This window comes from Equus caballus, chromosome 21 (assembly GCF_041296265.1).
Source record: "Equus caballus isolate H_3958 breed thoroughbred chromosome 21, TB-T2T, whole genome shotgun sequence".
NCBI lineage: Eukaryota > Metazoa > Chordata > Mammalia > Perissodactyla > Equidae > Equus > Equus caballus.
The window spans coordinates 42811007-42829098 of NC_091704.1; the positions used below are offsets into that span (position 1 = coordinate 42811007).

An 18092-nucleotide genomic window follows, 5' to 3' on the forward strand; every position below is an offset into this window, starting at 1 on the left:
AATCCAGATTACACTCTTGTGAATCAAGTATTATGCCATTTTATAAGAATCTGGGACTCAGCGGTAAATTACTAGCTCAAAGTCATGATTAGTGGTGGAGTGGTCTGGAAAGTACACGTTCTTTCTATTAAGCCATGCCAAAACTTGCCAAAAATTTTAACTGGTTTAATTCATCTTTATAAGCTGCAACCAAATAAAAAGATATTTATAATTTACTGAATCCCACCATGGAAAGGCTTACTAGTGGCAATCTTCACTTCCCAAAGTATATTCCTGGGAACACTATACCCAGGGTATAACAGGTGCTATTGGCTGTGGGAGAGAGAGGGATTTGTATTGAAATGTCTGGAAAATGCTGGTTTCTTTCATTAATATATTTCTCAGAATCTTCAACGTACTTAGTCTCTGGCACTGTGACTCTCCAAGTGAAGGACTAAGGAACTCTTTCTCAGAGACACTCGATAGGTATTAGCATGCCTAGGAACACACTTAGGGAATCCTGCTACATATAACCCATGCAGACAATCCCCAACCACTAGGTTCTCATAAGCGAAGTCAGCACTGATAAGCAGAAACTTCAAATACACTGAAAAAATTTCTAGGAAAAAAATTGATTAAGTGGAGTTAACTAACTAGAATCCTCATGACCCTTTTTACTTCATCTTATATCAACTTTTAGAGAAAAAAGTGGGGGTGGGACAGATGACATCCAAATAAGCCAATGTTAAGAAGATCCTCCCAATGTTTTATTTGGAAAGGCTTCAAAGCTACAAAAAAGTTAAGAGTAGTACAATAAACACCCATATACCCTAATACTTTGCCATATCTGTATTCTCAACCTCTCTCTTTCCATATATATATGTATATACACACATATACTAAACACATACTACACACACAAACACAACACTTTATTTTTGCTATACCATTTAAAAGTAAGTTTCAGATCTCCTGACACTTCATACTGAAATTCATCGTTGGTATCTTCTAAGAATAAAGACATTCTTCTATATAACCATGATTCTATACAACATGACTCAATAATATCATCTGTATCAGTTAACTGCTGCATAACAAAATATTTCCAAACTTTAATGGCTTAAAACAACAGGCATAGGTTATTGCTTATGAGTCTACTAGTCAGCTGGGTGGTTCTGTCCTAGCTGGGTTAACTCACGTGTCTGTGGTCAGTTCTACTGATCTAGGTTGAGGTCTAGCCAGAGCTTGATCAGACAGCAATGCTCTGATTCCAAGAGAGTGGAAGCACCCAAGAACTCTTAAGAACCCAATGCTCAGAAAAGGCACACTATCATTTTTGCCACGGTCTGTTGGCCAGCCCAAATTCAAGGGTAGGGAAATAGACTCTGCCTCTTAATGGGAGCAGCTGCTAAGCCACATTGCGAAGGGCACAGATACAAGGAAAGATGAAGAATTGTGGCCATTTTTGCAATATGTCATATCACCTAATAAGTGAATTTCCTCAATTGTCCCCAAAATAGTCTCTTTATTGCTACTTTTTGGTTATTCCTTCCGTCCTTCCTGGCTTCCTCCCTCCGTTCCTCCTGCCTCAGAGGAAATAAGATCAAATCAAAGTTCACAAATTGCACGGTTTGTAAAATGCTTGCCACAAATCCTTTAGTTTAGAATAATCCTGCCTTTATTTCTTTCATGATATTGACATTTCTAACATTTAGTTGCTCAAAAGAAAACTAAATTGACTAGATGTTAATGTCTCTAAATATTCAATTCACAGTATATAAAATATAACCTAAAAATGAAATTGTCTTTTACTTATAGGTAAAATCATCTAATCATGGTTCACTATATATTTTGCATGTTCTAGATGGTAACATCTTTGAGGGCCCAAATTAAGCTTGTCCTATATTCTTCTACAAGCCCATCTCCTTTCTCATCACTTCTCTACTTTTCCACAAAAGGAATTTATACTAATACACATATTTCAAACTCCTGTGTAAAGCTTTCCCCGATTCTCGCAAGCATTTAGTGTTAGCACCTCTTTCTTATGCCAGTGCTAGTGAATGTTTTTAATGTTGCATGTGCAGCCTTACTTTCCCCAGACCATTGTGGCCTGGAGTAAAAATCACTCTCAATTTGATTTTTTAAAAAGTCTCTGGTTCTTAATTCTGCCTACTATTGCAGGATTCTAGCCCTTAAAGACTCATTCAGCACTTGAGAGTCATTTTTCACAAGTGCTTACGAATGGATTTCTGGCTATTTTGTGACATCTACCGGTTCCTCCTCTTTTACTCCAGTCTAGACCCACTTTCTCTGCGCCCTTTTTCTTTTTTTTTTTTTTTTTACCATGGGCCCTGCCACTGCCTACCTATTCTTCCATACTTCCTCTCTCCCCTGACTGTGGAAGGAGACATTATTTTGTGAAGTTTTGTCATCTCCCCAGTATTTGTTCTTCTTATCTAATCGCGTCTATTCTTCTGCAGTAACTCACTGTGAAATGTTTGTGCATTTCATTATTTTCCTGATTTTTCCTCATCGTTAACTGCATGTAGAGACAGAAGCAGCTGCAACAGATCTGAACAAATTCCTCTGCAATAAAAATTCCTGAGTAAGTAATAGAAAACTCTCAAGGTGTATAATGGAAGCATCTGATTCACTCACCAGTACTTATGGACAGAGCTCTGTGCTGAGCTGGAATTTTCTTACTACAAATTCTGTACCAAGAACTCAGATTACACTTGTATCATTTGTATTCTCACTCCGTACACTACTACAATTCATATTATAAAATGGCTCCATATCAGATCATATAAATTCACAAGCATAACTGACTTCCTCTGGCTAAGTAAGCATTTTTATCTTCATTATCATCTGGTTTTTATTAACATTTACTCCCAAGCATAATGTAGTAAGCGCTGCTTTATTATCTATGTTTCATTCTGATAAACTTGGGAAAACCAAAAAGACTGCCATATTACCCTCTTCCTCTTTTCATTTCATTCCTAAATTGGCCTCATCCCAGGTTCATGTTTCACAATGAAACTCATAAAATCAAAACATTATGGCAGTAGCATCTCCAACTGACACTCAGAAGAAACATCCATAATTTAACTCAGCATACATGAGGCCAGAACAAAATAGTGAGTGCCACTTTGGCCTTCAGTGGAATAGTTTCTCACAAATGCCATCTGACTCTTCACTCCTATTGCATCTAAACTTCTTTATAATAAGTGCTGCTTACAGGAATGGCTGGTATTGGCCTGGCCAGGGCTCCCCCTCTACTCCTACACTGCTGGCAGCCATAGCGTGGCAAACATTCTCCATGTGTGTTGGCACTAAATACATAATACTGTGATGACACAGGAGGTGTTGAGATGAATAACTTTTATCCAGAGGCCATCTACAATATGGTCATATTATCCAAAATATGTATTTTCCAGTTGCCCAAAATGAGGGAAGGAGGGAGAGATAAAGGTGAATGGGGAAAAGAGGAAGAAGAGGATATTACTATTATGAGCTTGATGGAGTCTGATAAAATTATCCTAGTTTAAATCCTAAGTAACCCTTAATAAAATCTCCAAGACAGTGAAGAATTTGTAAGATGTGCAGTTGATGTTTATCTCTCTGTCATGCTCACCAACATAGAAGAGAACAAGATAAAGCACTGAAAAGCAGAACTGCCCTCTAAGCTATGAGACACACTAAAAAATACAGGGCAGATTTTGCCAAGGCCCTCATCAAACTAATTCCCGAATTACGGGAATATTTCTTAATCCAGGATGAACTTCATAGTACCAGATCTTAAATTTTTGATAACGCCTGATCAGATGCTAGTTACTCCTAATGATCTGTGTCACTTTCACAGGATGAAGGAAAGTAACCAATATACCATGGTTATTCATTTTTTTTGTAAGACCTATTTAGAATATTTTATAGTATAATTTGATAAAATATTCATTTGAGAATTACACTTAAGTATAATCAAAAGTATCACCAATTTTACTTTGTTTATCCTGTTAACCCAGAGTTTGTCCAATAATAAAATTAAAACCTTTTTACTCTAACATATTAGGGTAAAAAAGCAAAAAACAAAAACATGATTCTTGATCCTAATTACCTATTTTTAACAATGGAAGTTGTTGATCTCCAAAGATAATATATACACTACCCCTGAACTAACTAGTTAACTGTTTTTAAACATTGATACTTCAATTCAAGGCATATTCTTCCTTTTATAAAAAAAGACTTCTAAGTACATTTTATTCAAAATGATCTACATCAAGTTATATTTGCAGGTCCCAAGATGCCATTCCTATGCTCCTTTGCCCCTCCTTCCCACTTCCTATGTTCCTATGTCCAGGTCCACTCACCTTTCCTTTATGGGAGAACTCGGCCCAGACACAACATTAGTACACTTAACCTTATCATGGATATTTTCCTGAAAATTTTCTTATCAAAGCATTTTCTTCTAAATTCCTCCTGCATACTTCCAAATTTCTTCTAAATTTACTGAACTATTTTCTCAGAAAAACTCTGAGAAGTAGTAGTCGAAAATAAAAACAACCCTTGTAAAATAATTTTGACATTAGAACTCTGGGTGTGGACTTCAATTCAAATTGTTAGATGATCTCGGAGGTTCCATGAGATTTCTGTTTACTGCCATGTTTATGAACTTGGACACGGGTGCTAGATACTAGAAAAAGAGGGAAAGCTGCCTTATTTTAAGAGGTCAGTGTAATCTTGGCTCTAAAACCCAATAAAAACAATACAAGGGGAAAAAAAGTCCCCTTTTACCTGTCAATATAAAATTAAAATCATAAGTAAAATACAAGTTTCCTAAATTGAGCAATATATCTTTTAAAAATACAAAGTGATCAACTATGATTTACTACAAAAAAGCAAGAATGGTTAAACATTCTCAAATGTATTAACGTACTTCTCTATACGAATGGACCAAAAAAAGCAAGATTACATCAAATACTACACAAAAGTATTTTATAAAGTTCAACATCTATGATAAAATTAGAAACAGAATGAAATTTCTTTATTTTAATAAAGTTATATACCAAATACATCATACTTTAAGAAACAATATTTTAAAATAAGAGGCATTTAAACCAGCACATTGTTTTCCTTGTTTAGTTTTTGCTTAGGAATGTGGGGGAGGGGGACCCCACACAAACTCCCAAATTGGCAAGATGGACTGAGGAAACATTCTCAGGCCTAAATACAGTTTACCACTAGCTGTGACTCTTCCAGCATTGCCAGAATGGCTCCACATAGCAAAAATCACTTATGGCTGCCTGGAGGGGGGAGTAAAGACCCACTTCTAATGGCAATGGACTTCTCAGGATCCTCATCACAAGTCAGATAATGTGGAAGCATCAACACTGGGGTGTCCTACTGGAGACTTCAAGGAGAGGGGAATTTGTCCTTCCAATGGGGGAGAATACTGCAGAATGTTCTTAATGAGGTGAGTTCTCGTATCCTTTCCTTACATAAAAGGGATTTGTACCCTGTGTGTGCATCTGTAAATCAATCACCATAACCTTTGTGACAATCACTCACAAAGTACCTGACATAGTGCGTTCACATCCTGGCTCAACCAGGTAAGAATCATGTGTCCTTGGGAAAGTCATAACCAGTTTCTTCATTTGAAATATGTAATAACATTACTACCTACCCTATTGCCACGAGGAGAACATAAGATAAAGTGCATAGCACAGGTAAAATGTATTGCACAGCGCTGGCACATAGTCAGTGCTCAATAAGAGTTAGCTATTATTAGCTATGATCCCAATGTTCTCCCACTGGGAAATTTTAACACCCTGCAAAGAAACCATTCATATGGATTCTGAGTTTTCAATACTATTATGGTACAGATTTAGTACTCTCCAACGGCTTGCCTTGTAATTACATTAAAATCCTAGCCCTTTATACCTTACCCTACAACACTTTATATGATCTCGTCCCCGCCTTCCTCTACAAATTCATTTAGTATCATTCTCACCTTTCCTACCAACATACAAATTGTCAGTTAAACTGCTCCTCAAATATGCTACATTGCATTCCTATCTTAAGGTCTTGAACTACACTGCCATTTTGGCCTGGAAAGCTCTTTCCCTTGCGGCTGCCTCCTGTGCATAAGTCTCAACTAAAAGGTCACCTCCTCAGATGCTTTCTCTGAGGCCCTTCTCTTTTCTTCTCTCTCTATCCTTTTGTTTTATTTTACTTTATTCTTAACACTTACTACTACATAAAACTATACTGATTTTTTAGTGTATTTGTACCTAGTCTGTCTCCCAGGTCTCACCTCCACTGGAACGTAAACCCCATGAAAGCAGAGGCTTAGATCACAGAGTGTACCTGGCACACAGTGATGTGTACACTATGTCACACAGCTTAGCTTATTACTACCTCTGAGTCAAAGGCCAAGAAAAAGTCAGTCAAACCGAAAACTATCTAAAATTATTAGTGGCAGATTCTCTAAAACGTAGTAAAGAACATGTATGATGGGGTCTATGGTTAAAGCCTACTGATCCTGACATAGAACTGTGGACAAAAAAAGACCAATGCGTCCAGTGTAAAAAGAAATTGGAGCACATTTTCAAGGGTACAATATACTAGTAAGTCAGTGATTTGGGCAGGGAACTAAAGAATTGCTCTTTCAAGGAATGGAATAAATTATATTTTATACCCAGTAAAATGACGTCATGACTTAAAATTTTATCCAAACCGTTGATTAGAGGATTAAGAAAGTTCAATAGGTTTCTTTATATCCTATTCAAAACCATTTAAATGTCTGATGTGGATCACTGGCCTGGGAATATAACACTCAAAGTTTCTCAAATTTATTTAACCATGGAATGCCTTTCTAGTAAAATGTTTACTGATTTACATATTCTGGAAATCAATTAGGGAAAAGCGTCCATAGAGTTCATAAAAGTTACTGTGTTAGCCAGCCAACATCATACTCAATGGACAAAAACTGAAAGCCATCCCTCTGAGGACAGGAACAAGACAAGGGTGCCCACTTTCACCACTCCTATTCAACATAGTACTGGAGGTGTTGGCCAGAGCAATTCGGCAGGAAAAAGAAATAAAAGTAATCCAAATAGGTAACGAAGAAGTAAAACTCTCACTGTTTGCAGATGACATGATCTTATATATAGAAAACCCCAAAGAATCCATAGAAAAACTATTAGAAATAATCAACAACTACAGCAAAGTAGCAGTGTATAAAATCAACATACATAAATCAGTAGCATTTCTATACACCAACAATGAACTAACAGAAAAAGAACTCAGGAACTCAATCCCATTCACAACCACAATGAAAAGAATAAAATACCTTGGGATAAACTTAACCAAGGAAGTGAAGGATCTATACAATGAAAACTACAAGACTTTCTTGAAAGAAATTGACGACGACATAAAGAGATGGAAAGACATTCCATGCACATGGATTGGAAGAATAAACATAGTTAAAATGTCCATACTACCTAAAGCAATCTAAAGATTCAATGCTATCCCAATCAGAATCCCAAGAACATTCTTCACAGAAATTGAACAAAGAATCCTAAAATTCATATGAGGCAACAAAAGACCGCGAATTGCTAAAGCAATCCTGAGCAAGAAAAACAAAGCCGGCGGAATCACAATCCCCGATTTCAAAACATACTACAGAGCTACAGTGATCAAAACAGCATGGTACTGGTACAAAAACAGGTCCACAGATCAATGGAACAGAATTGAAAGCCCAGAGATAAAACCACACATCTATGGACAGCTAATCTTCGACAAAGGAGCAGAGGGCCTACAATGGAGAAAAGAAAGTCTCTTCAACAAATGGTGCTGGGAAAACTGGACAGTCACATGCAAAAGATTGAAAATTGACCATTCTTTTTCACCACACACCAAAATAAATTCAAAATGGATCAAAGACCTAAAGATTAGGCCTGAAACAATAAGTCTTCTGGAAGAGAATATAGGCAGTACCCTCTTTGACATCAGTTTCAAAAGAATCTTTTCGGACACTATAACTCCTCAGTTGAGGGAAACAATAGAAAGAATAAACAATTGGGACTTCATCAGACTAAAGAGCTTCTTCAAGGCAAGGGAAACAGGATTGAAACAAAAAAACAGCTCACTAATTGGGAAAAAATATTTACATGCCACTTATCCAACAAAGGGTTAACCTCCATAATATACAAAGAACTCACACGGCTTAACAAAAAAAAAACAAACAACCCGATCAAAAAATGGGCAGAGGACATGAACAGACATTTCTCAAAAGAAGATATGAATATGGGCAATAGACACATGAAAAGATGTTCATCATCGCTAATCATCAGGGAAATGCAAATCAAAACTACACTAAGATATCACCTTACACCGCTTAGATTGGCAAAAACATCCAAAACCAAGAGCAGCAAATGTTGGAGAGGTTGTGGAGAAAAAGGAACCCTCATACACTGTTGGTGGGAATGCAAACTGGTACAGCCACTATGGAAAACAGTATGGAGATTTCTCAAAAAGTTAAAAATAGAAATACCCTATGACCCAGCCATCCCATTACTGGGTATCTATCCTAAGAACCTGATATCAGATATCTCAAGAGTCCGTTGCACCCCTATGTTCATCGCAGCATTATTTACAATAGCCAAGACGTGGAACCAACCTACATGCCCAGAAACTGATGATTGGATAAAGAAGATATGGTATATATACACAATGGAATACTACTCAGCCATAAAAAAAGACGAAATTGGCCCATTCACAGCAACATGGATGGACCTCGAGGGTATTGTGTTAAGCGAAATAAGCCAGTCAGAGAAAGACGAACTCTATATGACTCCACTCATAGGTGGAAGTTAGTATATTGACAAGGAGATCTGATCAGTGGTTACCAGGGAAAAGGGGGGATGGGGGGAGGGCACAAAGGGGGAAGTGGTGTACCCACAACATGACTAACAAAAATGTACAACTGAAATCTCACAAGGTTGTAATCTATCATAACATTAATAAAAAAAAAAAAAAATTACTGTGTTAGCAACTATGAGAGCCCATCATTCAGCCAGAGCCTTAAATAGTTCTGAGAACAAAAGGGTTTTTTCCAACTACTTTATTTATCTTAAGTTTTTAACCAGAGTAGCCTGGATCCTCTGTGCTTTAATAGTGTTTGTTTGTTCCCAACAATAATATCAATTTATTTACTGTCTCATCTTACTATATTATATAAAGTCTCTAAGTCTACTCTGCATAAAGTCTCTAAACAGTTGTGGGCATCCCTGTCTTGTTTCCTATTTAAATGCAAGTAGCTTCAGCATTGCAATATACAATACAATACTTATTTTAAATTTTGGAAAAGTTTTTATCAGGTTACGGTAATTTCTTCCTATTCATATTTTACTTAGAACTTTTACTAAATTCTTAGTTACTTAGACTACTAAATTTTATTAAATGCCAATTTGATCATATAACAAAATCAAATGGTTTTTCACCTTTCATTTGCTAAATAATGAATTATATTGCAAATTTCTTGATGACAAGACTTCCTAATTGTAAAATATCTTTGCATTCCTAGAATAAACCTTACTTGGGTATGGTATACTACTAATGTAAATTAGCTGCTAAATTTGATTTCCTAATGCTGAAGTAAGAAACGCCACCTTAAACACACACAATTTAAGTACTTGGAAAGATAATAAGACAAAGATAAAAAAAATTAAAACTACATAGTTCCATTTAAAGAAATTTTAACCAAATGCATTATCCTGCTTCAGTCATATTCTCTACAGCCTCCCAAATTTTAGTTCCTTTTAGATCAAGCTAATTTTTAAATTGTGCCATTGAAATAAAATTATGTCTTTTGTCTGTTATTCTAAAGATTAATTCCAGAAAACATAAAATATCCAAGGATGTGAACAGCAATTTTGAAGGTTAAAGAGGCAAATTATAAATATTAGAAAGTAAAATGATGAAAGACTAAATAACCTAAAAACAAAAATGTTCTTTTTTATCTAAAATATAACGGTGTTTCATCTAAATAATACCACCTATATTTTTAATTTACAAGATTTCTCATTGTAATTTTCCCTGTAATATTATAAACAGTGCATACTTCTTTTTTTTTTTTTTCCTTAGTTTGGCACCTGAGCTAACATCTGTTGCCAATCTTCTTTTTTTCTTTTCTTGTTCTTCTTCTTCTTCTTCTTCTTCCCAATGTCCTCCACTCCATAGTTGTATATTCTAGTTGTGGGTCCTCCTGGTTGTGCTATGTGGGATGCCATCTCAGCATGGCCTGATGAGTGGTGCCATGTCCACACCCAGAATCTGAACCAGCGAAATCCTGGGCCACCGACACAGAGTGCACCAACTTAACAACTCAGCCATGGAGCCGGCCCCATGAACTACTCTTAGTACTAAAAATGAATCATAAAATATAACAACACAAGAACAAAGTGCTCAAATAGTCCCTGTAATATTCTTGAGTTGTAGGCCAACAGATATAATGCAAAAGAGTCTTAAAACTCATTTAATCAATTTTTTTCAGTTATTACTTCCAAAAAACAATCATTTAAACAATAAACTTATATGAGCTTTTAGACTCAGATGGAAATGAGTCTTTACTATAAAAAGTAACAAATTATTAGTCACAACTTCAAAGTCATTTGAGTCCCCTTAATAGCATCAGTTTGATCCATTGTGCTCCCTAACAAACTTTACTGAAATTTATATCAACTCTCATTTTCATAGTTTTCATATTTATTTAAACAAACCTCACACTATCAGCTAAATCTAAATTAAAGAATACTACTATATAAACATCAGGATTCCTAATACTCTATCTCCTACTTTACTGGCAAGATTGTTACCATACGAATGTTAAACAAAATTCTGAAATATAGGAATGTAGTAGATGAATTATCAACAATACTCACGCATCATTTGAGCAAGTCATAAATTCTCCCTTTATTTTAGGATGCCATGAGCCAGTATGAAGCATTGCTGTGTGACCCTGAAAAAACAAAAATATAGAAAAAAAGATGTTTACAAAGATAAAAAATAAATAAACTGACCAGAAACTGTCATATCACGTTCAAGAGAAAAATTTTTTAGAGACAGTGTTAAGATGGCAGTTCAGGTTGACTCTGAACTCACCTCCTCCCATGGACACAACAAATTTACAACTACTCATTGAACAATGACCCATGAGAGAGAACTGAAAACTGGATAAAAAGAACTCCCACAAGGGACAGTGCCTGAGGTGGAAGAGACAGAAATTCCCTTCTGAAAAGAAAAGAGCCACCTTTGAGCCAGGGTGCTTCACAGCTGGTCGGAAGCAATCTTAAGGTACGAAGCCTTCCCTGGAGGAGTGGGGGATCTGAGTAGGGGAGCATTACCACACTAAGTAGCTTTTGGACTCAGCACAACGGAGACGAGTGTCATAATATACGACTTTGCTGGCTATTAACAACAACGGGGAATAGCCCCAGAAAAGCTATAGGACATAAGGGGAAAAAAAGCCTGCTCTTAAGTGGCCCACACACAAATTCACTCATTTCGGAAAGCAATCTAAAATCATCAGAAAGAAAGGTGCACAGTCCTTTGGTGAAAAGAGAATCACTTAATAGGCTCTGGGTAGATCTCAGAGGTGAGACCTCCCCAGGGACTGAGACATGGCAACAGTCATTATTGTAACCTAGTACAGGTGTGCTCACACAGACATTAGCAGAGGCCATTGGAGTTCTTCCACTGGCCTGTTAGTGCAGTGGTCTGCCCCATTCACTAGACCATCAATTTAATTCAGCTCAGCCAGGGCAGGCAGCCCACCTTAGGGACTGGCCCCACCCAAAAGCAAGCCTTCCAGGAATGTGTGGGCCCACATAAGCAGGGTGTGTGGGACCTCTACAGTCGGGCAAGTGGGTCCACCTCTGCGGGGCAGGGCATGTGCAAGAAGCGGGCCTGTGTTGCTAGAGTGTGTGGGGTCTCTGCAGTGGGGAGACTGGGTCCACTTCACAGGGTTGGGGCATGCACATGGGGCAGAATGCGTTGGCAGGGTGTGTGGCCCTGTGGGTGGTGGGGCTTCTCAGCTGCAGCAGACTTGTGCTTCTGAAACAGCCATATAGGGGATCAGCCACAATTTCCAAAGCCTGAAACAACTGGGTGCTCCCAAGCATGGGGTGGGCCCCACTCAGCTGTAATCATGAGAAACAGCTGAGAACAGCCTTGTAGTCTGGAGGCCTACAGCAACTGTAAGCCCCTGAGCCTAGCAACCAACTACGCTGGAGGCCTACTCACTTTACAGAAAAACTGTAACGGGAATGTGCTGTTAGACCTTGCAGCCAACTGTGCTGGGGCTCCTCATGCCCAATTCTGTGATTGTAGGGTCCATAGCAGCCACACACAGCTGAGCATTACAACCAGACAGACAGAGGGACAGCCTCACCTCCCTAGGCACCTGAAGCAAGATCAAACCTGCTACACCAGAGGGACACATGTAGGCCACACAGGGGAGACTCCTGGAACATTTGGAACTGGTGACAGAGGGAAGCACACTACTGGGCCTGATAAGGCATCTCTTACACAAGGCCACGTCTCCAAGATTGGGAAACACAGCTGACCTACGTAACACATAGATATAAACACAGAGAAAGAGGCAAAATGAGGAGACAAAGGAGTACGTTCCAAGCAAGGGAACAGGACAAAACCACAGAAAAAGAACTAAACAAAACAGTGATAAACAATCTACCTGATGAAGAGTACAAACTAAGAGTCATAAGGATGCTCACTGATCTTGGGAGAAGAACAGATGAACTCAGAGACAACTTCAACAAAGCACTGGAAAATACAAAAAAGAACCAATCAGAAATGAAGAATGCAATACTGGAAATAAAAAATTCATCAAAGGGACTCAATAGCAGAGTAGATGATAAAGAAAAATGGATCAGCATGCTGAACGAAAGACTAGAGGAAATCATCCAAGCTGAACAGATAAAAGAAAAAAGAATTAAAAAGAATGAGGACAGTCTAAGGGACCTCTGGGACAACATCAAGCATACGAACATCCATATTATAGGTGTCCCAGGAGGAGAAAAGAAAGACAAAGGGGCAGAGAATCTATTTGAAGAAATAATAGCTGAAAACTTTCCGAACATAAGGAAGGAAACAGACATCCAGGTACAGAAAGCACACAAAGCACCAAACAAGATAAACCCAAAGAGGCCCACACAAAGACACATTACAATTAAAATGTACAAAATTAAAGATAAAATGAGAATCCTAAAAGCTGCAAGAGAAAGGTAACAAGTTACATACAAAGGAAACTGCATAAGGCTATCAGCTGACTTCTCAGCAGAAACCTTACAGGCTAGAACCGAGTGGCATGATATATTTAAACTGCTGAAAGGAAAAAATCTACATCCAAGAATCTCTACTTGGCAAGGTTATCATTCAGAATGGAAGGAGAGAGAAAGAATATCCCAAACAAGCAAAAACTAAAGGAGTTTATCACCAAGAAACCAGCCTTACGAGAAATGTTAAGGAGACTTACTTAAATGGAAAAGATAAGACCACAAATAGGAATAAGAACATTATGGAAAAAAAAGAAGCAATAAAATCACTGATAAAGGCAAATATACAGCAAAGGAGGCAGAGCAACCACCTATCAAGCTAACATTAAGGTCAAAAGACAAAAGTACTAAAATTATCTATTTCCACTATAAGAGGGTAATAGATACACATGCACACAAAAAGAAGCTAGATATGATATCAAAAACATGAAATGTGGAAGGAAGAGAGTAAAAGAGTAGAACTTTTAAAAAGAGACCAAACTAAAGAGACCATCAACTTAATACAGATTGCTATATACGTAGGCTATACAAACCACAAAGCTATAATAAATACACAAAAAACTAAGAGAAAGGAACCCAAACATACTACTAAAGAAAGCCATCAAACCACAACAGAAGAGAGCAAGAGAAGAAGAAAGGAACAAGGAAGAACTACTAAAACACCCAGAAAAAAAAGTAACAAAATGGCAGTAAGTACATTCTTATCAATAGCTACCTCAAAAGTTAATGGGCTAAATGCTCCAATCAAAAGGCATAGGGCAGCTGACTGGATAAAAAATCAAGACCCATATATATGCTGTATAAAAGAGACACACTTCAGACCTAAAGACATTCACAAATTGAAAGTGAAGGTATGGAAAAAGATACTCCATGCAAATGGCAATGAAAAGAAAGCTGAGGTAGTAATACTTATACTAACAAAATAGACTTCAAAACAAAAACTGTAACAAGAGACAAAGAAGCACAACATACAATGACAAAGGGAATAATACAACAAAAGGATACACCACTTGTAAATATCTATGCACCCAACATAGGAGCACCTAAACATATAAAGCAATTATTAACAGACATAAAAGGAGAAATAGACAGCAACACAATAATAGCAGAGGACTTTAACACTCCACTGACACCAATGGATAGATCATCCAAACAGACGATCAATAAGGAAACACTGGCCTTAAGTAACACATTAGAGCAGATGGACATTATAGATACACATAGAACATTCCATGCCAAAACTGCAGAACACATTCTTTTCAAATGCACACAGAACATTCTCCAGGATACATCACATATTACACCACAAAACAAGTCTCAATAAATTTAAGAAGAGTGAAGTAATACCAAGCATCTTTTCTGACTACAACGGTATGAAACTAGAAATCAAGTACAGGAAGAAAATTGGAAAAGCTACAAATTTGTGGCGATTAAACAAAATGCCAGTGAAGAACGACTGGGTCAATGAAGAAATCAAAGGAGAAATCAAAAAATACCTGGAGACAAATGAAATGAAAATATGACCTGTCAAAATTAATGGGATATAGCAAAAGCCGTTCTAAGAGGGACGCTTATAGCAATATATGCCCACCTCAGCAAACAAGAAAAATCTCAAGTAAACAATCTAACAGTACACCTAAAGGAACTAGAAAAATAAGAACAAACAAAGCCCAAAATCAGTAGAAGGAAGGAAATAATAGAAATCAGAACAGAGGGTCCAGCCCTGTGGTGCAACAGTGAAGTGCGCATATTCCGCTTCAGCGGCCCACGGTTTGCCGGTTCAGATCCCAGGTGCGGACATGGCACTGCTTGGCAAGCCATGCTGTGATAGATGTCCCACATATAAAGTAGAAGAAGATGGGCACAGATGTTAGCTCAGGGCCAGTCTTCCTCAGGAAAAAGAAGAGGATTGGCGGCAGAGTTAGCTCAGGGCTAATCTTCCAAAAAATTAAAAAATTAAAAATAAAATAGAAATCAGAGCAGAAATAAATGAAATAGAGACAAGAAAAGAATATTAAAAAATCAATGTAACTAAGAGCTGCTTCTTTGAAAAAGAGAAGCAAAATTGACAAACCTTTAGCTGGACTCAAGAAAAAAAAAGAAAGAAGGCTCAAATAAGTAAAATCAGACATGAAATAGGAGAAATTACAATGGACACCTCAGAAATACAAAAGATTACAAGAGAATACTATGAAAAACTATACATTAACAATTGGATAATCTAGAAGAAATGGATAAATTCTTAGAATCATATAACCTTCCAAAACTGAATCAAGAAGACAGAGAGAATTTGAATAGACCAATCACCAGGAAGGAGATTGAAACAGGAATCAAAACCCTCCCAAAAAATAAAAGTCCAGGACCAGACACTTCCCTGGTGAATTCTACCAAACATTCAAAGAAGACTTAATACCTATCCTTCTCACACTCTGCCAGAACACTGAAGAGAAGGGGAAGCTTCCTAACTCATTCTACGAAGCCAACATTACCCTGATCCAAAAACCAGACAAGGACAACACAAAAAAAGAAAACTACAGGCCAATGTCCCTGATGAACATCGATGCAAAAATCTTCAACAAAATACTAGCAAATCTAATACAACAATACATTAAAAAGATCATACATCATGATTAAATGGATTTATTCCAGGGATGCATAGATGGCTTGACATCTGCAAATCAATCAATGTGATACACCACATTAACAAAATGAAGAATAAAAATCACATGAACATCTCAATAGACGCAGAGAAAGCATTTGACCAGATATAGCATCCACTTATGACAAAAACTCTGAATAAAATGTGTACAGAAGGAAAGTACCTCAACATGATAAAGGCCATATATGATAAACCCACAGCTAATATTCTCAATGGAGAAAAACTGAAATCTATCCCTCTAAGAACAGGAACCAGACAAGGATGCCCACTTACACCACTCTTATTTAACATAGTATTGGAAGTCCTAGCCAGGGCAATCAGGCAAGAAAAAGAAGTAAAAGGGATCCAAATCGGAAAGAAAGAAGTGAGACTGTCACTATTTGCAGATGACATGATTTTATATACAGAAAACCCTAAAGAATCCACCAAAAAACTTTTAGAAATAACAAAAGAATACAGTAAAATTGCAGGATACCATATCAATACACAAAAATCAGCTGTGTTTCTATACACTAAGAACAAAGTAGCAGAAAGAGAAATTAAGAATACAATCCCGTTTACAATTGCAACAAAAAGAATAAAATACCTGGGAATAAACTTAACCAAAGAGGTGAAAGATCTATACACTGAAAACTATAAAACCTTGCTGAAAGAAATTGAAGACAACACAAAGAAATGGAGAGATAATCTGTGCTCTTGGATTAGAAGAATTAACATAGTTAAAATGTCCATACTTCCTAAAGCAATCTACAGATTCAATGCAAACCCTATCAAAGTTCCAATGACATTTTTCACAGAAATAGAACAAAGAATCCTAAAATTTATATGGCAAAACAAAAGACCCTGAATCACCAACGGATTCTAAGAAAAAAGAACAAAACAGGAGGTATCACACTCTCTGATTTCAAAATACATTACAAAGCTGTAGCAATAAAACAGCATGGTACTGGCACATAGACACAGAGATCAATGGTTCAGAACTGAGAGCCCAGAAATAAACCCACACATCTATGGACAGCTAATTTTCTACAAGGGAGTCAAGAACATACAATGGAGAAAGGAAAGTCTCTTCAATAAATGATGTTGGAAAAACTGGACAGCCACATGCAAAAGAATGAAAGTAGATCATTACCTTGCACCATACACACAAATTAACTCAAAATTGATAAAAGACTTGAATGTAAGACCCAAAAGCATGAAATTTTTGGACGAAAACATAGACAGCACGCTCTTCGACATCAGCATATTTTCAAGTACCATGTCTGACCAGGCAAAGGAAACAAAGGAAAAATAAACAAATGGGACAAAGCTTCTGTACAGCAAAGGAAACCATCAACAAAATGAAAAGACAGGGGCCGGCCCCGTGGCTTAGCGGTTAAGTTCGCATGTTCCACTTCCATGGCCTAGGGTTTCACTGGTTCAGATCCTGAGCTCATCAAGCCATGCTGAGGTGGGGTCCCACATAGCACAACCAGAGGCACTCATAACTAGAATATACAACTATGTACTGGGGGGCTTTGGGGAGAGGAAGAAGGAAAAAAACAAAAATGAAAAGACAACCTAACAACTGGAACAAGATATTTGCAAACCATATATCTGATAAGGGGTTAATATCCAAAATATATAAAGAACTCATACATCTCAACAATAAAAAAACTAACAACCCAATTAAAAAATGGGCAAACAATCTGAACAGACATTTCTCCAAAGAAGATATATGGATGGCCAACGAGCATCTGAAAAGATCTTCAACATCACTCATTCTCAGGGAAATGTAAATCAAAACTACAATGAGATATCACTTCACACCCGTTAGAATGGCTATAATTAACAAGACAGGACATAACAAGTATTGGAAAGGATGTGGAGAAAAGGGAACTCTCATACACTGCTAGTGGGAGTGCAAACTGGCGCAGCTACTATGGAAAACAGTATGGAGATTCCTCAAAAAATTAAGAATAGAACTGCCATATGATCAAGCTATTCCACTGCTGGGTATTTATCCAAAGAACACGAAATCATGAATGTGTAAAGATATGCACCACTATGTTCACTGTAGCATTATATCCACAATAGCCAAGACTTGGAAGCAACCTAGGTGC

General features: G+C 37.2%; 1 protein-coding gene across 2 annotated transcripts in view; it reads right to left on the bottom strand.

Moving 5' to 3' along the window:
• The window catches only part of WDR70 (WD repeat domain 70), a 284820-nt gene that overhangs the window by 147096 nt on the left and 119632 nt on the right, over window positions 1–18092 (bottom strand). For both annotated transcript variants that reach the window (XM_001499471.6, XM_070245899.1), the window contains exon 9: window positions 10920–10996. In XM_001499471.6, coding sequence (XP_001499521.1) covers window positions 10920–10996 — 77 coding nt within the window. The remainder of the gene's footprint in view (window positions 1–10919; window positions 10997–18092) is intronic.